General features: G+C 51.9%; 1 protein-coding gene across 1 annotated transcript in view; it reads right to left on the bottom strand.

The window, feature by feature from the left end:
• Positions 1 to 26,583, bottom strand: part of NADSYN1 (NAD synthetase 1) — a 67,449-nt gene that overhangs the window by 16,064 nt on the left and 24,802 nt on the right. The window contains exons 10-19 of the mRNA XM_068261249.1: positions 26,188 to 26,262; positions 25,696 to 25,820; positions 23,852 to 23,900; positions 18,368 to 18,470; positions 18,125 to 18,293; positions 17,765 to 17,900; positions 15,476 to 15,582; positions 15,119 to 15,250; positions 13,081 to 13,150; positions 3,514 to 3,639 (exon numbers count right to left, since the gene is read on the bottom strand). Of these exons, the coding sequence (XP_068117350.1) occupies positions 3,514 to 3,639; positions 13,081 to 13,150; positions 15,119 to 15,250; positions 15,476 to 15,582; positions 17,765 to 17,900; positions 18,125 to 18,293; positions 18,368 to 18,470; positions 23,852 to 23,900; positions 25,696 to 25,820; positions 26,188 to 26,262 (1,092 nt within the window). The remainder of the gene's footprint in view (positions 1 to 3,513; positions 3,640 to 13,080; positions 13,151 to 15,118; positions 15,251 to 15,475; positions 15,583 to 17,764; positions 17,901 to 18,124; positions 18,294 to 18,367; positions 18,471 to 23,851; positions 23,901 to 25,695; positions 25,821 to 26,187; positions 26,263 to 26,583) is intronic.

Here is a 26,583-nt window from a genome sequence, read left to right as displayed (position 1 = left end):
TGATCAGTCTGGTCAGGTGATAGATATGTAAATCTCTGATTAGTGATGGTCTTGTCTAGGAGAAGTCATGGAGAAGCATGTGATCAGTCTGGTCAAGTGTTAGATATGTAAGTCTCTGATTAGTGATGGTCGTATCTTGGAGAAGTCTGTCTAGGAGAAGTCATGGAGAAGCATGTGATCAGTCTGGTCAAGTGTTAGATATGTAAGTCTCTGATTAGTGATGGTCGTGTCTTGGAGAAGTCATGGAGAAGCATGTGATCAGTGTGGTCAGGTGACAGATATGTAAGTCTCTGATTAGTGATGGTCGTGTCTAGGAGGAGTCATGGAGAAGCATGTGATCAGTGTGGTCAGGTGATAGATATGTAAGTCTCTCACTAGTGATGGTCGTGTCTAGGAGAAGTCATGGAGAAGCATGTGATCAGTGTGGTCAGGTGATAGATATGTAAGTCTCTGATTAGTGATGGTCGTGTCTAGGAGGAGTCATGGAGAAGCATGTGATCAGTCTGGTCAGGTGATAGATATGTAAATCTCTGATTAGTGATAGCCGTGTCTAGGAGAAGTCATGGAGAAGCATGTGATCAGTCTGGTCAGGTGATAGGTATGTAAATCTCTGATTAGTGATGGTGGTGTGTAGGAGAAGTTATGAAGAAGCATGTGATCAGTCTGGTCAGGTGACAGATATGTAAGTCTCTGATTAGTGATGGTCATGTCTAGGAGAAGTCATGGAAGAGCATGTGATCAGTGTGGTCAGGTGACAGATATGTAAGTCTCTGATTAGTGATGGTTGTGTCTAGGAGAAGTTATGAAGAAGCATGTGATCAGTCTGGTCAGGTGACAGATTTGTAAGTCTCTGATTAGTGATGGTCTTGTCTAGGAGAAGTCATGGAGAAGCATGTGACCAGTGTGGTCAGGTGATAGATATGTAAGTCTCTTATTAGTGATGGTCATGTCTAGGAGAAGTTATGGGGAAGCATGTGATCAGTTTAGTCAGGTGATAGATATGTAAGTCTCTGATTAGTGATGGCCGTGTTTAGGAGAAGTCATGCGGAAGCATGTGATCAGTGTGGTCAGGTGATAGATATGTAAGCATCTGATTAGTGATGGTGATGTCTAGGAGAAGTCATGGAGAAGCATGTGATCAGTGTGGTCAGGTGATAGATATGTAAATCTCTGATTAGTGATGGTGGTGTCTAGGAGAAGTTATGAAGAAGCATGTGATCAGTCTGGTCAGGTGTTAGATATGTAAGTCTCTGATTAGTGATGGTCATGTCTAGGAGAAGTCAGGGAAGAGCATGTGATCAGTGTGGTCAGGTGACAGATATGTAAGTCTCTGATTAGTGATGGTTGTGTCTAGGAGGAGTCATGGAGAAGCATGTGATCAGTCTGGTCAAGTGTTAGATATGTAAGTCTCTGATTAGTGATGGTCGTGTCTTGGAGAAGTCATGGAGAAGCATGTGATCAGTGTGGTCAGGTGACAGATATGTAAGTCTCTGATTAGTGATGGTCGTGTCTAGGAGGAGTCATGGAGAAGCATGTGATCAGTGTGGTCAGGTGATAGATATGTAAGTCTCTGATTAGTGATGGTCGTGTCTAGGAGAAGTCATGGAGAAGCATGTGATCAGTGTGGTCAGGTGATAGATATGTAAGTCTCTGATTAGTGATGGCCGTGTCTAGGAGAAGTCATGGAGAAGCATGTGATCAGTCTGGTCAGGTGATAGATATGTAAGTCTCTGATTAGTGATGATCGTGTCTAGGAGAAGTCATTGAGAAGCATGTGATCAGTGTGGTCAGGTGATAGATATGTAAGTCTCTGATTAGTGATGATCGTGTCTAGGAGAAGTCATGGAGAAGCATGTGATCAGTCTGGTCAGGTGATAGATATGTAAGTCTCTGATTAGTGATGGTTGTGTCTAGGAGGAGTCATGGCGAAGCATGTGATCAGTGTGGTCAGGTGATAGATATGTAAGTCTGGTAGTTTCTAGGAGAAGTCATGGCGAAGCATGTGATCAGTCTGGTCAGGTGATAGATATGTAAGTCTCTGATTAGTGATGGTTGTGTCTAGGAGGAGTCATGGAGAAGCATGTGATCAGTGTGGTCAGGTGATAGATATGTAAGTCTGGTAGTTTCTAGGAGAAGTCATGGCGAAGCATGTGATCAGTGTGGTCTGGTGATAGACAGGGCCGGCGCTTCAATTAAGGCAAAGGGGGCAATTGCCCCCAGGGCCCGAGTCTATAGGGGCCCCAAGCTGTCTGCCCTTTAAAAATGTAATGTGTCTGGAGTGATCGGGCTGCTGGCGTGTCGTAGCACGGTGGTGCGGTGGTCAGGGTGCTGGTGAACCGAGTGGCAGGCAAGGAGGGCTGCGGGCAGGGGCGTAGGAATAGGCCCTGCAGCCCCTGCGCCCGCGGGGGGGCCCGGCCCCCCCCCTGGGGCCGTTTTGTGGGTGCTGGAGGGGTGGCAGCATGAGGGGAAAGCCTTTCCCACAGTCGGCGGGGAGAGGGGTAGTTCCCCCCTCTCCCTCACCTCGGGGCTCTCCCCTCTGCGCCCCCCTCCAGCTCGTAAGTGTCTGTGGGGCTGTGGCGGGCAGCGAGCGGCGGGCAGATACATACCTGCTTCCGTGCGTTCCATCGGAGACTTCTCCCTCTAGCGGCTGACGTCACTTCCGGAAGTGACGTCAGCCGCTAGAGGGAGAAGTCTCCGATGGAACACACGGAAGCAGGTATGTATCTGCCCGCCGCTCGCTGCCCACCACAGCCCCACAGACACTTACGAGCTGGAGGGGAGCGCAGAGGGGAGAGCCCCGAGGTGAGGGAGAGGGGGGGAACTACCCCTCTCCCCGCCGACTGTGGGCAAGGCTTTCCCCTCATGCTGCCACCCCTCCAGCACCCACAAAACGGCCGCGAGCGGGCCCCGGGGGGGGGGGGGGCCCGCTCAGAAAATCTGCAGGGGGGCCCGGTGGGGCCTAGTTACGCCCCTGGCTGCGGGGCTGGGTATACGTCACCTGATTCGTCAGTATTGGTCCGGTTTCCATGGTTTCCTTCCATCTTCCCTTGCACCCTTCCTTCCTACGTGACACAGGCATGTGACGTCACATCAGTACGTCCATGCCTACGAGGAGGGAGAAGGTGCCCAGCTGTCACCGCAGGTGGATCGCATGTCACAGTCGGACGTACTTTAATAATACTAAATAAAGCAAGTTATGTGACACACTCTGGATGTGAGGGCAGGCCAGGATAAATCTTATCTAGCCCCATCCCGCCTCTCTCTGAGAATGGGGGATCCAGGTCCGCCTTCACATCCAGAGTGTGTAACGTAACTTGCTTTATTTATTTATTTTTTAACAGTATTAATGTAGTGTGTGTGTTTTTTTTTTTTTTTAACTGGACTGTCAAGTAGGGGGCCCCTTGTTGTTCTTTGCCTCAGGGCCCTGGTGATAGAACCGGCCCTGGTGACAGATATGCAGTCCAGGTAGAGATGATGATTCTCTTACAGGCGGTACACTTTATGTCTCGGTACCTGTCTCGGCGAGATTGTTCGCCACATTAGAAGGAGTTTGCAGAACATGCTGTAGGGTCCAGTCTTCACCACCTTCCGAAGCTTCCCATACACAGACAGCTCATCGTACGTCATTCCCATGTCATCCTGCAGGGGGCAGCATGAAAAAGAGGCAACATGCCATAGCGTTACATGATGAGTATAACACAGTAACCAAAGTGGGTGACTCAAAACCAAAAGGAATGTATAGGGGACTAAGAGAGACCAAAAATCCCTCCTACTAATAAGGCTTCAGGGACATAAAGAGATACTTTGCATATTCAGTAGTGGTGCATTGTGGGGAACCACAGATTTTCACTTTAAGCTGAATTATTGCAAATTCCTTCTGTTTTAAGAAGGCAAATCCCACTAATAATAATAATAATTGCAGTATTTGTATAGCACCTTTCTCCTGTCGGACTCAAAGCACTTGCGAGGCAGCCACTAGAGCGCACTCAGTAGGCAGTAGCAGTGTTAAGGAGACTTGCCCAAGAAACTCCTTACTGAAATAGGTGCTGGCTTACTGACCAGGCAGAGCCGAGAGTTGAACCCAGGTCTCCTGTGTCAGAGGCAGAGCCCTTATCCAGTACACTATCCCGCCACTAAGATGAGTACAAAGAATGTTAAAGCAAATCTGTGTGGGGAAAAGTCAGATACTTACCTCAGTAGAGAAGTCTCTGGATGATCCCGCGGCTTCTCCGATCACCTCCACCCCACCACTCTTCTTCTGTCTGTGTACAAGCCTGGCTGCACTGCACAAGTACCGCCCATGCCTGCGCAGTAGCACGGAGGAAGAAGCCACGCATGAGCTGCTCCGTGGTACTGCACAGGTGGGGGCTGTACATGGACGGGGCGTGGCTGCACTGCACAAGTACGGCTCATGCCTGCACAGTAGCACAGAGGAAGAAGCCACGCATAAGCCGCTCCGTGGTACTGCACAGGTGGGGGCGGTACATGGACGGAGCGTGGCTGCACTGCACAAGTACCGCCCATGCCTGCGCAGTAGCACGGGGGAAGAAGCCACGCATAAGCCGCTCCGTGGTACTGCACAGGTGGGGGCCGTACATGGACGGGGCGTGGCTGTACTGCACAAGTACCGCCCATGCCTGCACAGTAGCATGGGGGAAGAAGCCACGCATGAGCCGCTCCGTGGTACTGCACAGGTGGGGGCCGTACATGGACGGGGCGTGGCTGCTCTGCACAAGTACCGCCCATGCCTGCACAGTAGCACGGAGGAAGAAGCCACGCATGAGCTGCTCCGTGGTACTGCACAGGTGGGGGCAGTACATGGACGGGGCGTGGCTGTACTGCACAAGTACCGCCCATGCCTGCACAGTAGCACGGAGGAAGAAGCCACGCATGAGCCGCTCCTTGGTACTGCACAGGTGGGGGCCGTACATGGATGGGGCGTGGCTGTACTGCACAAGTACAGCTCATGCCTGCACAGTAGCATGGGGAAGAAGCCACGCATGAGCCGCTCTGTGGTACTGCACAGGTGGGGGCTGTACATGGACGGGGCGTGGCTGTACTGCACAAGTACGGCCCATGCCTGCACAGTAGCACGGGGGAAGAAGCCACGCATAAGCCGCTCCATGGTACTGCACAGGTGGGGGCAGTACATGGACGGGGCGTGGCTGTACTGCACAAGTACGGCCCATGCCTGCACAGTAGCACGGGGGAAGAAGCCACGCATGAGCCGCTCCGTGGTACTGCACAGGTGGAGGCCGTACATGGATGGGAGCATGGCTGCACTGCACAAGTACCACCCATGCCTGCACAGTAGCACGGGGGAAGAAGCCACGCATGAGCCGCTCCGTGGTACTGCACAGGTGGAGGCCGTACATGGATGGGAGCATGGCTGCACTGCACAAGTACCGCCCATGCCTGCACAGGAGCACGGAGGAAGAAGCCATGCATGAGCCGCTCCGTGGTACTGCACAAGTGGGGACCGTACATGGACGGGGCGTGGCTGCTCTGCACAAGTACGGCCCGTGCCTGCACAGTAGCACGGGGGAAGAAGCCACGCATGAGCCGCTCCGTGGTACTGCACAGGTGGAGGCCGTACATGGATGGGAGCATGGCTGCACTGCACAAGTACCACCCATGCCTGCACAGTAGCACGGGGGAAGAAGCCACGCATGAGCCGCTCCGTGGTACTGCACAGGTGGAGGCCGTACATGGATGGGAGCATGGCTGCACTGCACAAGTACCGCCCATGCCTGCACAGGAGCACGGAGGAAGAAGCCATGCATGAGCCGCTCCGTGGTACTGCACAAGTGGGGACCGTACATGGACGGGGCGTGGCTGCTCTGCACAAGTACGGCCCATGCCTGCACAGTAGCACGGGGGAAGAAGCCACGCATGAGCCGCTCCGTGGTACTGCACAGGTGGAGGCCGTACATGGATGGGAGCATGGCTGCACTGCACAAGTACCACCCATGCCTGCACAGTAGCACGGGGGAAGAAGCCACGCATGAGCTGCTCCGTGGTACTGCACAGGTGGGGGCTGTACATGGACGGGGCGTGGCTGCACTGCACAAGTACGGCTCATGCCTGCACAGTAGCACAGAGGAAGAAGCCACGCATAAGCCGCTCCGTGGTACTGCACAGGTGGGGGCGGTACATGGACGGAGCGTGGCTGCACTGCACAAGTACCGCCCATGCCTGCGCAGTAGCACGGGGGAAGAAGCCACGCATAAGCCGCTCCGTGGTACTGCACAGGTGGGGGCCGTACATGGACGGGGCATGGCTGTACTGCACAAGTACCGCCCATGCCTGCACAGTAGCATGGGGGAAGAAGCCACGCATGAGCCGCTCCGTGGTACTGCACAGGTGGGGGCCGTACATGGACGGGGCATGGCTGCTCTGCACAAGTACCGCCCATGCCTGCACAGTAGCACGGAGGAAGAAGCCACGCATGAGCTGCTCCGTGGTACTGCACAGGTGGGGGCAGTACATGGACGGGGCGTGGCTGTACTGCACAAGTACCGCCCATGCCTGCACAGTAGCACGGAGGAAGAAGCCACGCATGAGCCGCTCCTTGGTACTGCACAGGTGGGGGCCGTACATGGATGGGGCGTGGCTGTACTGCACAAGTACGGCTCATGCCTGCACAGTAGCATGGGGAAGAAGCCACGCATGAGCCGCTCTGTGGTACTGCACAGGTGGGGGCTGTACATGGACGGGGCGTGGCTGTACTGCACAAGTACGGCCCATGCCTGCACAGTAGCACGGGGGAAGAAGCCACGCATAAGCCGCTCCATGGTACTGCACAGGTGGGGGCAGTACATGGACGGGGCGTGGCTGTACTGCACAAGTACGGCCCATGCCTGCACAGTAGCACGGGGGAAGAAGCCACGCATGAGCCGCTCCATGGTACTGCACAGGTGGAGGCCGTACATGGATGGGAGCATGGCTGCACTGCACAAGTACCACCCATGCCTGCACAGTAGCACGGGGGAAGAAGCCACGCATGAGCCGCTCCGTGGTACTGCACAGGTGGAGGCCGTACATGGATGGGAGCATGGCTGCACTGCACAAGTACCGCCCATGCCTGCACAGGAGCATGGAGGAAGAAGCCATGCATGAGCCGCTCCGTGGTACTGCACAAGTGGGGACCGTACATAGACGGGGCGTGGCTGCTCTGCACAAGTACGGCCCGTGCCTGCACAGTAGCACGGGGGAAGAAGCCACGCATGAGCCGCTCCGTGGTACTGCACAGGTGGAGGCCGTACATGGATGGGAGCATGGCTGCACTGCACAAGTACCACCCATGCCTGCACAGTAGCACGGGGGAAGAAGCCACGCATGAGCCGCTCCGTGGTACTGCACAGGTGGAGGCCGTACATGGATGGGAGCATGGCTGCACTGCACAAGTACCGCCCATGCCTGCACAGGAGCACGGAGGAAGAAGCCATGCATGAGCCGCTCCGTGGTACTGCACAAGTGGGGACCGTACATGGACGGGGCGTGGCTGCTCTGCACAAGTACGGCCCATGCCTGCACAGTAGCACGGGGGAAGAAGCCACGCATGAGCCGCTCCGTGGTACTGCACAGGTGGAGGCCGTACATGGATGGGAGCATGGCTGCACTGCACAAGTACCACCCATGCCTGCACAGTAGCACGGGGGAAGAAGCCACGCATGAGCCGCTCCGTGGTACTGCACAGGTGGAGGCCGTACATGGATGGGAGCATGGCTGCACTGCACAAGTACCGCCCATGCCTGCACAGGAGCACGGAGGAAGAAGCCATGCATGAGCCGCTCCGTGGTACTGCACAAGTGGGGACCGTACATGGACGGGGCGTGGCTGCTCTGCACAAGTACGGCCCATGCCTGCACAGTAGCACGGGGGAAGAAGCCACGCATGAGCCGCTCCGTGGTACTGCACAGGTGGAGGCCGTACATGGATGGGAGCATGGCTGCACTGCACAAGTACCGCCCATGCCTGCACAGTAGCACGGAGGAAGAAGCCACGTACGAGGTGCTCCGTGGTACTGCACAGGTGGGGGCCGTACATGGATGGGGTGTGGCTGCACTGCACAAGTACCACCCATGCCTGCACAGTAGCACGGAGGAAGAAGCCACGCATGAGCTGCTCCGTGGTACTGCACAGGTGGGGGCTGTACATGGACGGGGCGTGGCTGCACTGCACAAGTACCGCCCATGCCTGTGCAGTAGCACGGGGGAAAAGCCATGCATAAGCCGCTCCGTGGTACTGCACAGGTGGGGGCTGTACATGGACGGGGCGTGGCTGCTCTGCACAAGTACGCCCATGCCTGCACAGTAGCACGGAGGAAGAAGCCACGTACGAGGTGCTCCGTGGTACTGCACAGGTGGGGGCCGTACATGGATGGGGCGTGGCTGCCCTGCACAAGTACCGCCCATGCCTGCACAATAGCACGGAGGAAGAAGCCACGCATGAGCCGCTCGGTGGTACTGCACAGGTGGGGGCCGTACATGGATGGGGCGTGGCTGCACTGCACAAGTACCGCCCATGCCTGCACAATAGCACGAAGGAAGAAGCCACGCATGAGCCGCTCCGTGGTACTGCACAGGTGGGGGCTGTACATGGACGGGGCGTGGCTGCACTGCACAAGTACCGCCCATGCCTGCACAGTTGCACGGGGGAAGAAGCCACACATGAGCCGCTCCGTGGTACTGCACAGGTGGGGGCTGTACATGGACGGGGCGTGGCTGCACTGCACAAGTACCGCCCATGCCTGCACAGTTGCACGGGGGAAGAAGCCACGTATGAGCCGCTCCGTGGTACTGCACAGGTGGGGGCCATACATGGATGGGAGCATGGCTGCACTGCACAAGTACCGCCCATGCCTGCACAATAGCACGGAGGAAGAAGCCACGCATGAGCCGCTCCGTGGTACTGCACAGGTGGGGGCCGTACATGGACGGGGCGTGGCTGCTCTGCACAAGTACCGCCCATGCCTGCACAGTAGCACGGAGGAAGAAGCCACGCATGAGCTGCTCCGTGGTACTGCACAGGTGGGGGCAGTACATGGACGGGGCGTGGCTGTACTGCACAAGTACCGCCCATGCCTGCACAGTAGCACGGAGGAAGAAGCCACGCATGAGCCGCTCCATGGTACTGCACAGGTGGGGGCCGTACATGGATGGGGCGTGGCTGTACTGCACAAGTACGGCTCATGCCGGCACAGTAGCATGGGGAAGAAGCCACGCATGAGCCGCTCCGTGGTACTGCACAGGTGGGGGCAGTACATGGACGGGGCGTGGCTGTACTGCACAAGTACGGCCCATGCCTGCACAGGAGCACGGAGGAAGAAGCCATGCATGAGCCGCTCCGTGGTACTGCACAAGTGGGGGCCGTACATGGACGGGGCGTGGCTGCTCTGCACAAGTACGGCCCATGCCTGCACAGTAGCACGGGGGAAGAAGCCACGCATGAGCCGCTCCGTGGTACTGCACAGGTGGAGGCCGTACATGGATGGGAGCATGGCTGCACTGCACAAGTACCACCCATGCCTGCACAGTAGCACGGAGGAAGAAGCCACGTACGAGGTGCTCCGTGGTACTGCACAGGTGGGGGCCGTACATGGATGGGGTGTGGCTGCACTGCACAAGTACCACCCATGCCTGCACAGGAGCACGGAGGAAGAAGCCACGCATGAGCCGCTCCGTGGTACTGTACAAGTGGGGGCCGTACATGGACGGGAGCGTGGCTGCACTGCACAAGTACGGCCCATGCCTACACAGTAGCACGGAGGAAGAAGCCACGCATGAGCTGCTCCGTGGTACTGCACAGGTGGGGGCTGTACATGGACGGGGCGTGGCTGCACTGCACAAGTACCGCCCATGCCTGTGCAGTAGCACGGGGGAAAAGCCATGCATAAGCCGCTCCGTGGTACTGCACAGGTGGGGGCCGTACATCGATGGGGCGTGGCTGCACTGCACAAGTACCACCCATGCCTGCACAGTAGCACGGAGGAAGAAGCCACGCATGAGCCGCTCCGTGGTACTGCACAGGTGGAGGCCGTACATGGATGGGAGCATGGCTGCACTGCACAAGTACCACCCATGCCTGCACAGTAGCACGGAGGAAGAAGCCACGTATGAGGTGCTCCGTGGTACTGCACAGGTGGGGGCCGTACATGGATGGGGCGTGGCTGCACTGCACAAGTACCGCCCATGCCTGCACAATAGCACGGAGGAAGAAGCCACGCATGAGCCGCTCGGTGGTACTGCACAGGTGGGGGCCGTACATGGATGGGGCGTGGCTGCACTGCACAAGTACCGCCCATGCCTGCACAATAGCACGGAGGAAGAAGCAACGCATGAGCCGCTCCGTGGTACTGCACAGGTGGGGGCTGTACATGGACGGGGCGTGGCTGCACTGCACAAGTACCGCCCATGCCTGCACAGTTGCACGGGGGAAGAAGCCACGCATGAGCCGCTCCGTGGTACTGCACAGGTGGGGGCTGTACATGGACGGGGCGTGGCTGCACTGCACAAGTACCGCCCATGCCTGCACAGTTGCACGGGGGAAGAAGCCACGTATGAGCCGCTTCGCGGTACTGCACAGGTGGGGGCCGTACATGGATGGGAGCATGGCTGCACTGCACAAGTACCGCCCATGCCTGCACAATAGCACGGAGGAAGAAGCCACGCATGAGCCGCTCCGTGGTACTGCACAGGTGGGGGCCGTACATGGACGGGAGCGTGGCTGCACTGCACAAGTACCGCCCATGCCTGCACAGTAGCACGGAGGAAGAAGCCACGCATGAGCTGCTCCGTGGTACTGCACAGGTGGGGGCTGTACATGGACGGGGCGTGGCTGCACTGCACAAGTACCGCCCATGCCTGCACAGTAGCACGGAGGAAGAAGCCACGCACGAGCTGCTCCGTGGTACTGCACAGGTGGGGGCTGTACATGGACGGGGCGTGGCTGCGCTGCACAAGTACCGCTCATGCCTGCACAGTAGCACGGAGGAAGAAGCCACGCATGAGCTGCTCCATGGTACTGCACAGGTGGGAGCTGTACATGGACGGGGCGTGGCTGCACTGCACAAGTACGGCCCATGCCTGCGCAGTAGCACGGGGGAAGAAGCCACGCATAAGCCGCTCCGTGGTACTGCACAGGTGGGGGCGGTACATGGACGGGGCGTGGCTGCACTGCACAAGTACGGCTCATGCCTGCACAGTAGCACGGAGGAAGAAGCCACGTACGAGGTGCTCCGTGGTACTGCACAGGTGGGGGCCGTACATGGATGGGGCGTGGCTGCACTGCACAAGTACCACCCATGCCTGCACAGTAGCACGGAGGAAGAAGCCACGCATGAGCCGCTCCGTGGTACTGCACAGGTGGAGGCTGTACATGGATGGGAGCATGGCTGCACTGCACAAGTACCACCCATGCCTGCACAGTAGCACGGAGGAAGAAGCCACGTACGAGGTGCTCCGTGGTACTGCACAGGTGGAGGCCGTACATGGATGGGGCGTGGCTGCACTGCACAAGTACCACCCATGCCTGCACAGGAGCATGGAGGAAGAAGCCACGCATGAGCTGCTCTGTGGTCCTGCACAGGTGGAGGCCGTACATGGATGGGAGCATGGCTGCACTGCACAAGTACCACCCATGCCTGCACAGGAGCATGGAGGAAGAAGCCACGCATGAGCTGCTCTGTGGTACTGCACAGGTGGGGGCCGTACATGGACGGGGCGTGGCTGCACTGCACAAGTACGGCCCATGCCTGCACAGGAGCACGGAGGAAGAAGCCACGCATGAGCCGCTCCGTGGTGCTGCACAGGTGGGGGCCGTACATGGATGGGGTGTGGCTGCACTGCACAAGTACGGCTCATGCCTGCGCAGTAGCACGGGGGAAGAAGCCACGTACGAGGTGCTCCGTGGTACTGCACAGGTGGGGGCCGTACATGGACGGGGCGTGGCTGCTCTGCACAAGTACTGCCCATGCCTGCGCAGTAGCACGGAGGAAGAAGCCACGCATGAGCCGTTCCGTGGTACTGCACAGGTGGGGGCGGTACATGGACGGGAGCGTGGCTGCACTGCACAAGTACCGCCCATGCCTGCACAGTAGCACGGAGGAAGAAGCCACGCATGAGCCGCTCCGTGGTACTGCACAGGTGGGGGCCGCTATTCTGATCAGTACACAGGAGGCATTGTGACTGTCCTTATTCTGGCTGCCGTCTGGTGTGAACCAAGTCAGAACAAGCATAGTGTGCAGCTGCTGCCTTGGCCACCTGATCCCGGCATACATGGCACAGGCTAGACCAGGGCTTAAAGTGGGATAAAACTCAGTAACAGTCAATAAAAATGTATTTTCCTACTTTTTATTACCCATCCAGTTATCATATTTGCTTTTGTGCACAAGTAATACTGTCTGTTTACAAATTACAAGTTCCCAAAATACAGTTTATCTGCTCTGAAAGCTGCCATTGCATTTTATTCAAGCTGCTATCATTATTTATTAAATTCTTCTAGTGATCACTTCTCAGCTGTGTGCATGCTCGAAGCAGAGAGAGCTCATTTTCAGCACATATGGGAATGTAGCAAACAGAGGAATGTAAACAAAAGATAATGTTATCACCTCTTTGGAAGCGGATCATAAGCTGAAGGAAATGAACACCGCTCACCACCCTACCAATATTGCCGGGAGCAGAACCACGGGCAGACAGCCCCCACAAACAGTAGAAAAAGAGAAGGAAGATCCGCTTCTTCTCGCATAAAAAGTCTGATCTTTATTTGAAGATAAATGTGCTGGACATGCAGGCTGAAGGATCTTCCTACTACAGAACCAAGCGCTGTGTTTAACTGAATGTTGTTCTGCTACAAATGTTTTTGAGGTAGTAAGTTTAAGGCTGTAAATGATTTTTCACATCACTTTAACCTTCAGGGGTTATACCATTTATTTTCTAAGGTTCAGCAGCAGAACATACAGGCAGTCCGACCGGCACAACGTTTCAGGCCACACCAGGCCTTCCTCAGCCTCCCCCCACATAACACTAGCATCACCAGCCTTGCAAACAGCGTGCAATAAGCATTCAGCGATCATCTCACCTCATCGGTCTGGGATATCTGTCCGTCTGTGAGGGGCTCCAGTTCTGCTGTGGGCGGAGCTGACAGGATGCTGCAAAACACACACACAAGTATCAGAGCATTAGATGCAGAGGAACATTTCCCCATATATTTCTGGCTTTGCTGTCCTGCCCCACTTCCAATGGCAAATGGTACAATTGACATAAATAAAAGCAATTGTCTTTATTTTGTTTTGGTTCCGACAAAATATGATCTTTGCAGAGGTCAGAAAATGTCTGTCTGGGAGTGTCCTCTGTCCTCCTAGCAGCTGACAGACAGGACTTATCATGGGTGCAGCAGATAAGAGTCTGGGGATGTTGTTTAGATCAGAGATATAATAATCAGGGGTCACTCTAGCAGGGCCTCAACCTGATATTTTCAAAAGGAGTAAAGCTGGCCATACACTTTCCCGATTTGCCGCCGTTTCGACAGCAGATTCGATCACTGGGATCGAATCTGCTGCCAATCGTTCATGCTACACGCCAAATTTCAATCCCGATGATCACGCCGTGCGGAAACTTACCGTCGATCGCCCGCGGGTAGGGAGCGCGTCGCTAGTGGCGTTCGAGTGACCGACGACCGACGCAATACAGCGGCAATACATTACCTGCTCCGCCGGTGCGACAACCCTCGGTCACCGCTGCTCCGTCTCCGCTCTGGTCTCCGGCATCCTTCAGTTCCTCCTGCCCAGCAGGAAGTTTAAACAGTAGAGGGCGCTCTACTGTTTAAACTTCCTGCCGGGCAGGAAGAAGTAAAGCCTGCCAGACCTGGAGACCAGAGCGGAGAAGACAGCGGAGACCTGGGGACTGGAGTCGTGCCGGCGGAGCAGGTAATGTATGCGGGGGGGGGGGGGGGGGGGAGCGGCTGCAGCACCACTACCACCACAACAGATTGTGAACGGTTTCAGGCTGAAATCGGTTCACAATCTGTTTGCAGTAAAGGCAGCCATACGATCCCGCTCTGATCAGATTCGATCAGAGAGGGATCTATCTGTTGGTCGAATCTGATGGCAAATCGACCAGTGTATGGCTACCTTAAAGCCATACACACACTCAACAGCGGTCTTTCACAACTTTTCCTGTGAAACACCTAAAAAAAAAATCTCTTGCTATTGTTCAAGCAGCTGATAAGACACATGAGAAGGCAATTCAACATTTGGATTGACTTCTTATGGGCCGGTTCACACGGGCGGCAGGCAGCGTTGGGGCGGCCAGGAAGTTGCGTCGTCCTGTGACGTCCCGTTCGGTGGCGGCAGTACGGAGATCGTTGCCATCGGCGTTTCACGTCCCAGCAGGGGGACATGAAGCCGCGCTGGCTAGCCGTCCCTGGACGTTGCATCCGGCTTCTAGGGACGGCCGAAACGATGTGTTAAATCGGGATCAGAACGCCGCGTTTATGCAATCGACGGTAACCGCGCAATGCTAAACGCTCCTATTCACTTGAATAGGAGAGTTTAGCCGATGGGTCCCGAACGCTTGACGGTAGACGCCGCCAAGCGTCCGTGTGAACCGGCCCTAACAGTCCTATCAGCTGCTTGAACAATAGCAAGAGATTTTTTCAGGTGTTTCACAAGAAAAGTTGTGAGAGCCTAAAGGTACATACACATGTCAGATTTTCACAAACGACCCATCGTTTGGCTGTCCAAACAACCGGTCATTTGGACGTCCAAACGACGAGTCGTTTGCGCACATCCGACGTGTACGCACCTTTAAAGACCGCTGTTAAGTGTATGTATGGGGCTTAAAGGCAAATATTGTGATGAGGGGTATCCAATCGATAGGGGGGGGGGGGGGGACTGTACACAAACTGGGAGGAGTGCCCCAATGTAGTATGCAATGGCTAAACTTGGGTGTTGAAACAATCTTAACTCATGTGGGGGTTTGAAGAACATTTTATTGGAAACAGGAAAAGCCGACGCGTTTCGTGGGACGTTCCCCCTTCCTCAGGTCTGCCATACAGTGTCTTATGCAGCTGCATGCATGGACTGGGAGCGCCTGCCAAGCCACTGACTTCTACCCACCTGGTTAGTGCGCTCAGCTGGAACTTCTCAATGGCATACATGATGAACCTTCTCAGATCGGTTTTACTGATGCCCCCAATAGGATTTATATCGGCGCTGGAGCAGTCATACTTCGTCAGGTACCCTCGAAGGCTGTGGGAGAAAAACAGATGTAAAAGTCTTCTGATTCCTAAGTTTGATGATCTGAGCTCAACCGCACACATCTATGCAATTCTGAGCATACTTGTGCATGAAAATAGCAAAAACTGTTATTTGATATCTTCCTTACTGCGTAATATTCCCTGTGATATTTTATATCTTCCTTATTGTGTAATATTATACCCTTTCCTACGGAACATTCACTGATGATAATGTCACCTTTCATCCACATTAGCAGAACCCAGAACGAGAAGTCCTCCAGGCAAGCCACGGGTCCACAGACTCAGCTGGGCGAATAGGTAAGCGATGACCATCCTCAGTCTGGCCTGCAGGGGGAGATGGGGAAGACATTTCAAGGGAAACCCAATACCCTTTATATTGTATGAGGTTTGTTTTATGTAATGTCTCAACAATATAATGCAAAAGAGTATAAAGTTTAAAGAGAACCCGAGGTGTGTTTAAAGAATGTTATCTGCATACAGAGGCTGGATCTGCCTATACAGCCCAGCCTCTGTTGCTATCCCAAACCCCCCTAAGGTCCCCCTGCACTCTGCAATCCCTCATAAATCACAGCTGTGCTGTGAGGCTGTGTTTACATCTGTAGTGTCAGTCTCAGCTGCTCCCCCGCCTCCTGCATAGCTCCGGTCCCTGCCCCCTTCCCTTCCCTCCAATCAGCAGGGAGGGTAGGGATGCAGGTGGGGACTGGAGTTCTGCAGGAGGCGGGGAGAGCAGCAGACTGAAACTATAGAGATAAACACAGCCAGCTCTGACAAGCTGTTTGTCAGCAACACGGCTGTGATTTATGAGGGATTGCAGAGTGCAGGGGGACCTTAGGGGGGTTTGGGATAGCAACAGAGGCTGGGCTGTATAGGCAGATCCAGCCTCTGTATGCAGATAATATTCTTCAAACCCACCTCGGGTTCTCTTTAACAACAGAACACAAAACAACATCATCAAAAATCCGCCATAAAGACATTGTAAATGCGTGTAGAGTCACACGGAGGGATTTCTAAATCAGGTGCAAATTCGTAGTTGATGCAAATTTTACCGAAATATATGCAGCTTGGAAGTTAGTATTATTAATGTTTTATAAAGCGCCAACATATTCCGTGGCGCTGTACAAAGTAAGAAACAAAAATGGGGTACATAATAATACAGACAATGCTATATAACAACATGCAAAATACAGAATTGGTACAAAATACAGAATTGGTAATGACAGTGACAAAAGTAACACGATGGATAAAATGTGAAATGAATTCCAAGACACAAAAGGGGAGAGAGCCCTGCCCTTATAAGTTTACAATTTAAAGGAATGTGGGGGGGGGGGGGGAGGAAAGAAGAGGGTACTTTACAATAATCCTACTCAGTTGCAGTGTGTTTTAGGGTATCTAGTAGGAGTACAACTGGACCAGAGGTCAAAGGTGAGCTGGCCTAAGGTAGAGCGTATGCGGAGAAGGTGAGTTTTGAGGGCACGTTTAAAGACATCAAAGGTTGGAGAGTGACAGATATACTGTGGCAGGAGATTCCAGATGAGGGGTGAAGCATGTGAGAAGTCTTGTATACAAGAATGTAAGGAGGTGGTTCTAGAGGAGGACAGAAGAAGCTCCTGTGCAGATCAGAGATTGCGGTTGGGTTTGTATCTGGAAATTAGTGAGGAGATGTACCGGGGAGAGAGATTGTGGAGATCTTTGTAGGTTAGGGTTAAGAGTGTGAAATTGATCCTCTGGACGTCGACCAATCAAAGACAAGGTTCTTGTTGCATTTGACTGGCCCATTTCCAAGCTGCAAACATTTTCATAAAATTTGCATCAATTAGGAATTACTGTACTAGAATCTCATGGACCATCCCTAAGCATAACAAGGTCAAGAGCAATACGTTATAAATGTGACGACCAAAGTGAGTAATTAAAAAGAAGCCACCAGTCTCGTCATTATGGGTGAGTGAACAGATTCCGTGGAATTCTGAATCTGAATTTTGCAATCTGAAAGTCCTTCCGACTAACATATAGCAAACTCAGGAAAAACACCGAAATATTGACATCCTGCTGCTTGAGCTGGACCTCCAATGGCCAGCGGGAGTGGAGAATGTAGTGGCCACTTTGATGGTCCATTGTGGTCCAGTTAGTGCCTGGAGCAGATACGTTTCCACCATAGTCTATATAGAAAGACTCGCAGACCACACAAGAGTGCCCTCCGCTTACTGTGCCACTGCAGCCTGACAACAACGGATCATGTTTATAGAATAGGATCCGTTGACTGTCAGTTTTCAGATGTGGTAGATCGCACAGCCTCTATAGTGGGGACTGAACGAAGGGACTGCAGGTGCAAACAACTACATACTCCTGAATGTGCAATTATTCATTATTGGAGGGGGAATGAATTATATACATTTTAATCGAAGCTGACGTGATTTTTTTTTAATGATTTTAGAATCGGAGTTCCTCCTTTCTGATGGTCTCGGCCCTTTGCCAACCATTTGCCGCTTTGTATAATGCAGAAGAATACCTGAACGTTCTGCAGCGCCAGATTCTCCCGCCTGCTACCTCCGTGAGCTCGGAACCGCGGCACTTGGCCGGTCACTGCGGTGAAAACTCCAATAACAGCCGTTACAGCCGTGTCAATGGTCGGGGTCAGGTGATAACTGCAATGAGAAGATATATAGCGGTAGTATATCGTACACACATTGAGGCTGAAATGACGCTATTTTACAAAGTGATAATGCAAATGTACTTTTTGTTATTGATCAAGGCCCCATTAGACATTAAAAGGCTGTCTAAGTCTCCATACAGTAAAACTTTAATATTCAAATGACCAAAAAAAGCTCAATTATAACAGGTTCTCTTTAAACAAGGTCTTCCTGAGTACCTGCCTATTTGCTGTGAGAGTAGGCTGGCCCGCCCCCTGGTTTCGTCAGAGGAGTTCTCAGTGGCCATGTAGCAGGTGGTCAGGAGGCGGCGGCAGAGTTCCTGGGGTTGGGCAGGTCTGTAGGACTCATCGCCGACTATCTGACGCACATCCCTCAACACCTCGTCATCTGCGAAGAGCAATACATGACTTATTCACTGTTCACACGCCTTATGACAAGGGAAATCTGACAGGTGCTCTTACTTCCCGCGTCCACAGCCTGGCATACGAGGCGACACGTGGAGAAGACAATGCAGGCCACGGCAGAGCTGTCCACCCCGCCACTGAGAGGAAGCAGGAATCCCCCCTACAGGAGACAGAGACAAGTGTTAGAGGAGCTAAGGATCTCTATACAAGGCTGTTTGTGGCCACTTCAGTGCCCCTTGCAAGGCACCTTCTGCCTCCCCCAGCGGCCATTACACTCTAAGCATCACGTTACCAGGGGCGTGGCACTAATAGCAGAATGGGTGGTGCAACACAAATTTACCATCCATTTGTGCGTCAGGCCCAAGAACAGATAATTAATGAGATGAACAGATAAGGGCCCATATGCAATTAACGTTTTCTCCTAGGTGATATTTTCAAAATTGGCAATAAAATGCCTTTATAGGGAACCAGAGACAAAGCACCCTTGTGTATTTTACCATATATATCAGTAAGAACATTAGAGAAAACACTTACCATGCTCTCTGTTTCATCCTCACTGCTTAAAAGTGTCTGTTATCAGCTGTGATAAGAATCCCGGACTGAGCATTCAGTCTGGCTTTGCAGGGAATGATTATAGCTGAGTCATTATAGCAGAGCCACAAGGGGGCAGGCTTGGGCTTGAAAAGACACCAGAGAAGACAGACTCCGCTATAATCTTTCCGTAGCAAAGCTAGACTGAGTGCTCAGTCGGGGATTCTTATCAGAGGTGCTAACAGTCAGATTACACAGAGAACAATGAAACAAAGAGCAGATTAGGTGTTTACTGTCATGTTCCCACTGATTTATAAGGTAAAATACAAGAGGGTGCTTCATCTCTGGTTCTCTTTAAGTCACCAGCAAGCAAGACAATTCTCATAATTTGGCAGTACTTTTTCTCTTACTTTTTGGCACATTTTCAGTTGCAGAGTGCTGAAAAGTTATTTAACTCAGAAGATGAAAAAAAACCTCCTAGGAGAAAACAGGTGAATAAGGCCCGGTTCACACTTGCGGTTCTCTGCCAAACGGACCGGATGACCTGACCGGATCCGGACCGGATCGGAACCGTAAGGTTCTGATCCGGATCCGATCCGGATCCGGTCAGGTTGCATCAGGTGTTCATCAGGATGCGATCCGGATCCGTTTGGCAAAAGATAGTAGAAACCGAATAAAAATGTTGGGGTCTGGGAGGTCAGCAGAAGGTGGACCTGTGGAATCAGGCCCTACGCTGTTTAGCACTCACCTCCACCTCCGACATACTGCCAACATCTCCAGCACGTTTAAAGTCACTGCTGCTCCACTCCAAAATGCTTGCCCATGTGTCCCCATCCAAAATCGCCGCTTCAATACGCATAGGAAGTGGGGTAGAACATCCGGATTTTATAGCCAGTGTGTTGTGCGCTCTCCGGTTCTCATTGGTTTGTATTGGCCGGATGGTGCAGTCCGGCTCCACTCCGGATACGGCTGCCGGAGGAGCCGGACCAAAAAATAGCGCATGTTGGGTCTTACGCCGGAGTCCGGATCCGGACGAAACGGACGCATGTGAACGGATGCATAGGCTTTCATTGCTATGCCGTGCGTCCGTTCCGTCCCTTCTGCATGCGGTCCGGCTCCGGCACGGCGATTCCGGACGGCGACCGCTAATGTGAACCGGGCCTTAGTGAATTGTATAAGGGCCATTGGGGCCGGACAGCACTAAAGTACGGTAAATATACCGTGTGCAGGGAGCACACAGCAATCTTACCGTTGCCAGCGCAGGGGCAGCGCCAGCCATTAACCCTTTAAAGGCATGCATGTTTTTGTTAACCTGCATGGTCCCAAAAACATGCAGATAAAGTAATTGGCTTCCCCTAAATTGGCCCAAGACTACCGATACACACATTGCACCATACGTGCTGTGCATAGATATATGATTGAATGTCAGCCCCTCTGAGGGACAGTTAAGTGACAATATACTTCCTACAGCGATGCAGACTATGTCAGCACTATATAATAAATAATAATAATAACAAAAAAATAATAAATAGCAACGCGGGTAGCGGACATTACCCTATATAGCATCTGGCATGTTACTGTGGTAACACACGCAGGGCTGTGGAGTTGGAGTCGGAGCAATTTTGGGTACCTGGAGTCGGAGGTTTCATAAACTGAGGAGTCAGAGTCAGAGTTGGAGGTTTCCTAAACTGAGGAGTCAGAGGTTTCATAAACTGAGGAGTCAGAGTTGGAGGTTTCCTAAACTGAGGAGTCAGAGGTTTCATAAACTGAGAAGTCAGAGTTGGAGTCGGAGGTTTCATACACTGAGGAGTCAGAGTTGGAGTCGGAGGTTTCATACACTGAGGAGTCAGAGTTGGAGGTTTCATAAACTGAGGAGTCGGAGTTGGAGTCGGAGGTTTCATACACTGAGGAGTCAGAGTTGGAGGTTTCATAAACTGAGAAGTCAGAGTTGGAGGTTTCATAAACTGAGGAGTCAGAGTTGGAGGTTTCCTAAACTGAGGAGTCAGAGTTGGAGTCAGAGGTTTCATAAACTGAGAAGTCAGAGTTGGAGTTGGAGGTTTCATAAACTGAGGAGTCAGAGTTGGAGTCCGAGGTTTCATAAACTGAGGAGTCAGAGTTGGAGTTGGAGGTTTCATAAACTGAGGAGTCAGAGTTGGAGTCAGAGGTTTCATAAACTGAGGAGTCAGAGTTGGAGTTGGAGGTTTCATAAACTGAGGAGTCAGAGTTGGAGTCCGAGGTTTCATAAACTGAGGAGTCAGAGTTGGAGTTGGAGGTTTCATAAACTGAGGAGTCAGAGTTGGAGTCAGAGGTTTCATAAACTGAGGAGTCAGAGTTGGAGTCGGAGGTTTCATAAACTGAGGAGTCAGAGTTCTCCTCGGAAAACAATTTTTCATCTTTTCTCTTAAAGGATACCCGAGGTGACATGTGACATGATGAGATAGACATGTGTATGTACAGTGCCAAGCACACAAATAACTAGACTTTTTTTTCTTTCTCTGCCTGAAAGAGTTAAACATCAGGTATGCAAGTGACAGCTTCTATCTGGGTCGTACTGAGTCAGACTATAGCATAACCCCCGCTGATAAGTAATTACAGTCATAAAACACTTTCATGTCAGTAATTGGCTTCTGAGAGCAGGAAAGAGATAAAAATGGTAAATAGTTCATAGATTTTAGCTCTGGCATACGTCAATGAAGGTGTCATTGAGCAGAGACAATGAAACTGTAAAAACTTAAAAACTAGATCTAAATATAAAATAACACAGTGGGATATCTAGAAAAGTCATTTTTAGGAGGAGGAGGATAAATACAATTGTTTTTCTCATTAGTTTATTTTCACCTCGGATGTCCTTTAAGCTTTTCGCCACCTGACATCTGAAAAAGTACTATAATGTAAAAATGCTAAAAGTGAAAATAAAAGGTATTATCACTGTTAATCTGAGTATTTCTTGCTAGCTGTGTGCATGTATGAGAGGTGTGCTAGCTGTACGCATGTGTCAGAGGTGTGCTAGCTCCGCCCATGTGTGAGAGTGTGCTAGCTGTGCGCATGTGTCAGAAGTGTGCTAGCTCCTCCCATGTGTGAGAGTGTGCTAGCTGTGCGCATGTGTGAGAGGTGTGCTAGCTGTGCGCATGTGTGTGAGGTTTGCTAGCTGTACGCATGTGTGTGAGGTGTGCTAGCTGTGCGCATGTGTGTGAGGTGTGCTAGCTGTACGCATGTGTGTAAGGTGTGCTAGCTGCGAGCATGTGTGTGAGGTGTGCTAGCTGTACGCATGTGTCAGAGGTGTGCTAGCTCCGCCCATGTGTGAGAGTGTGCTAGCTGTGCGCATGTGTGTGAGGTGTGCTAGCTGTGCGCATGTGTGTGAGGTGTGCTAGCTGTACGCATGTGTGTGAGGTGTGCTAGCTGCGGGCATGTGTGTGAGGTGTGCTAGCTGTACGCATGTGTCAGAGGTGTGCTAGCTCCGCCCATGTGTGAGAGTGTGCTAGCTGTGCGCATGTGTGTGAGGTGTGCTAGCTGCGGGCATGTGTGTGAGGTGTGCTAGCTGTACGCATGTGTGTGAGGTGTGCTAGCTGTATGCATGTGTCAGAGGTGTGCTAGCTCCGCCCATGTGTGAGAGTGTGCTAGCTGTGCGCATGTGTGAGAGGTGTGCTAGCTGTGCGCATGTGTGTGAGGTGTGCTAGCTGTACGCATGTGTGAGAGGTGTGCTAGCTGCGCGCATGTGTGAGAGGTGTGCTAGCTGTACGCATGTGTCAGAGGTGTGCTAGCTCCGCCCATGTGTGAGAGTGTGCTAGCTGTGCGCATGTGTGAGAGGTGTGCTAGCTGTGCGCATGTGTGTGAGGTGTGCTAGCTGTACGCATGTGTGTGAGGTGTGCTAGCTGCGCGCATGTGTGTGAGGTGTGCTAGCTGTACGCATGTGTCAGAGGTGTGCTAGCTCCGCCCATGTGTGAGAGTGTGCTAGCTCCGCGCATGTGTGAGAGGTGTGCTAGCTGCGCGCATATGTCAAAGGTGTGCTAGCTTTGCGCATGTGTTAGAGGTGTGCTAGCTGCACGCATGTGTCAGAGGTCTGTTAGCTGTGCGAATGTGTGAGAGGTCTGCTAGTTGCGCGCATGTGTGAGAGGTCTGCTAGCTGTGCGAATGTGTGAGAGGTGTGCTAGCTGAGCGCATGTGTGAGAGGTGTGCTAGCTGAGCGCATGTGTGAGAGGTGTGCTAGCTGTGCGCATGTGTGTGAGGTGTGCTAGCTCCGCCTATGTGTGAGAGGTGTGCTAGCTCCGCGCATGTGTGAGAGGTGTGCTAGCTGCGCGCATGTGTGAGAGGTGTGCTAGCTGTGTGCGCATGTGTGTGAGGTGTGCTAGCTGTACGCATGTGTGTAAGGTGTGCTAGCTGCGAGCATGTGTGTGAGGTGTGCTAGCTGTACGCATGTGTCAGAGGTGTGCTAGCTCCGCCCATGTGTGAGAGTGTGCTAGCTGTGCGCATGTGAGAGGTGTGCTAGCTGTGCGCATGTGAGAGGTGTGTTAGCTGTGCGCATGTGTGAGAGGTGTGCTAGCTGTGCGCATGTGTGAGAGGTGTGCTAGCTGTGCGCATGTGAGAGGTGTGCTAGCTGCGCGCATGTGTGAGGTGTGCTAGCTGCGCGCATGTGTGTGAGGTGTGCTAGCTGTGCGCATGTGTGAGAGGTGTGCTAGCTGTGTGCGCATGTGTGTGAGGTGTGCTAGCTGTACGCATGTGTGAGAGGTGTGCTAGCTGTGCGCATGTGTCAGAGGTGTGCTACCTGTGCACATGTGTGAGAGGTGTGCTAGCTGTGCGCATGTGTGTGAGGTGTGCTAGCTCCGCCTATGTGTGAGAGGTGTGCTAGCTGTGCGCATGTGTGAGAGGTGTGCTAGCTGCGAGCATGTGTGAGAGGTGTGCTAGCTGTGCGCATGTGTCAGAGGTGTGCTAGCTCCGCGCATGTGAGAGGTGTGCTAGCTGTGCGCATGTGTCAGAGGTGTGAAGAAAGGGCGTGGCACCTCTCTGTCTCACCTGCTTACTGCGCCGCAAGTAGTCCCACAGCCAACATGCCGGTCCAAGGCTGGAGGGAAAGCAGAAACATATCAGCTTATAGCCAGTAAGAAGCTACAATCTTTTCAGAAATTAGGTATAATAAATATAAAATCGGCCGCAAGTGCTTTTACATTTAATTGTACTCAAATAGCCAATACTGTCAGAAATGTTATCAAAAAGCATTTTATATCGGCAAAACCACCCGCCCCCTAAAAGAGAGAATACAGGAACACTGGCGTTCCATTGATAATGGAAAAAGGTGCTACAAGAATAATAGAGCATGTTTGACAAGTACATGAAAGCAACCCTAACGTATTGAAATTTTGTGGGTTAGCACAAGTCATGATTCCCAAACGGGGGGGGGGGGGGGGGGGGGGGATTATCAAAAGCGAAGCCCTTGGCCCATAAGGTTTTAACGACCATAATGACCTAGCATGTTTTTTAAATCCATAACTGTAGCCATTATTGCATTTGAGATTTTTTCAGGTCTGAATATGTAAAAAAAAAATTTTTTGATAAAATATATTAGTGACAATGTATTGCAAATGTATGGAAACAAATATGTTATGATAATTGAGGATTCCTACAATATCTGCCTCCAGGACCTTCAGCCCCTTTCGCTTTTTTATCGTTTTTATGCGATCTTTATGTCCACATGCACGTTTGAGTCACTGTATTTCAGGGCCAATTCAAACGGCCTTCTATGCGACTTTTTTGCAATTAGGAGTTATATACTCCTTTAAGAAGGTGAATACGCCTCCTTTTAGATTGCATGCGTATATAGTTACGCGTCCGCGTGCGCCCCATACCGGTACACATGGTCTACGCTGACGCATCACTTATTACGCATACGGAAACACGACTCCTTTTTGGACACGTGAACGTCTGGTTGACGCGTACGTCTTTACGCATGCGGCCGGAAATGCGTACGTCATTGCGTACCCGCCACCAATAGATGACACAGGAAATAAAAACCGGTGTTTTCTTGTGTAATGGCGTGGATCAGCCTCAGAAGATGCACCGCCGCGCGAAACGGCGGTTAGGCTATCGTTTTTGCCCTGCACCCACCACCGCCACCCTCTGATATGGTAGGACATCCCCCTTATGCAGTTTTTGGAATGCACAAGATGTTTGCACATGATTTTTTGTACCTACCTCTTTGAATGCAAGATGGTGATTTCATTAAACAGAATTGGTGATTTCATTGAAACAGAATTAACTGCAGTGCCTGGTTCAACAGTCTTTTTTTCTTTTTGATGCTAAGCTGTTACTAGGCAGATTATGTTAAATTTAACGGATGCAAATTTTCATGTGAAAATGCGTACAAATTTACATGCGAATTTTCACCAATCAAAAAAAATGTTTTACGATTTTATGGACACGAAAATGTCACACTACTGTACGTAGCCTTAACATTATTTTTGGTGCTTTATTTTTATTTTTTTGCTGGGGAAGGAAACAGTTAAAGGCTAGGCATCAGGAAGAGTGTGTGGGTTGGGTTAAGCGAAGCAGGTTATTTCGGCACCCGACGCGCAGCGCCGAAGCTGGGCACTAGTGCTATGCTTCCATCCCCGCACAGGAAAAATGTGGGGATCAGCGATTGCCAGACCCCAAATTACACACTCGGAGGGGGAATAATATTTAACACCGCCAGGAAGTTTAGTAGCAGCTGGACGCGCCGGCATTCGGTTTCAGGAGAGAGTCACTGACTTTTCCCGCCAAATATCAGCTTTGTTTTGTTGGACCTCCTCTTCTCTCCAATGTATCCCAACCTTGACAAGTCCTCTCTACAGCTCTGTTCTGCCGGCTAGAATAGGCTGTACCTGATCTCCTCCTCGGGGGTGTGGTAACTCCACAGGATTGGCTCAGAGGTGGGCGTGTACACGTCATCAAAGGAGGAGAGGGAGAAATCCACCCGAACTCTGTGATAGGGCGTCACTCGGCTGGCCTGCAAAACACGTCAGCGGAATGCAATTTGTATGCAGTTCGGAATTGGGTCAATCAAAACTGATAGTAAGTGCACTTAATTGGGTGTGAATGAAACAAATGCACTTTCTGTAGATTTGCCTATACTTTGTAACAAGTTTGCATGCAAACGAGAATTCAGCCTGATACACACTTTCAATTATGATTGGCAAATCATTGACTAAATGAAAATTGTGGCAAAATGCATGTGGCATAAAATAGAAAAACACAAATGCATCACTTTGCGATTGCAATCATAATTTTCAGTGTAAAAAACACCTTACAGTGTCTTAGGTCAGGAATGTCAAACCAGCTAAGACAAAAAGCAGTGAATGTCACCGATTCCTTACCGATATACACCGTGAGGATATGTGGGCTCTGTAACTACGGACATCTTCCAGGTCTAACGTGGCCGTGAGGACTTCCTGTGAAAACATAAAACAGATTAGAAATGTTACTTGGGGAAGCAAACATACTTATCTACATTTTACCTTAAAGTGCTCTGAAAGCCAGCATTTCTACTTTGCTCCAAAAAATTCCTCACAGCTTGAAAGCTACTATCACAGAATTCTTTTTTTTAGCAGAACATCACTGAAATGGTTAAACGAAAGCACTTTGTCCTGCTATTCAGCTTCAATCCACATCCAAACTGTAGATAACAGTATCTTTGTTTACATTCCAATGTTGTTACAATGTGTGTACACACAGTCTAACAAGTGAAGGAGCTCTCTGTGCTCCAGACACAC

The sequence above is a fragment of the Hyperolius riggenbachi genome, chromosome 11 (assembly GCF_040937935.1).
Source record: "Hyperolius riggenbachi isolate aHypRig1 chromosome 11, aHypRig1.pri, whole genome shotgun sequence".
NCBI lineage: Eukaryota > Metazoa > Chordata > Amphibia > Anura > Hyperoliidae > Hyperolius > Hyperolius riggenbachi.
The sequence above is the reverse complement of the archived record's forward strand: the minus strand, read 5'-3'. Positions and strand labels throughout refer to the sequence as shown.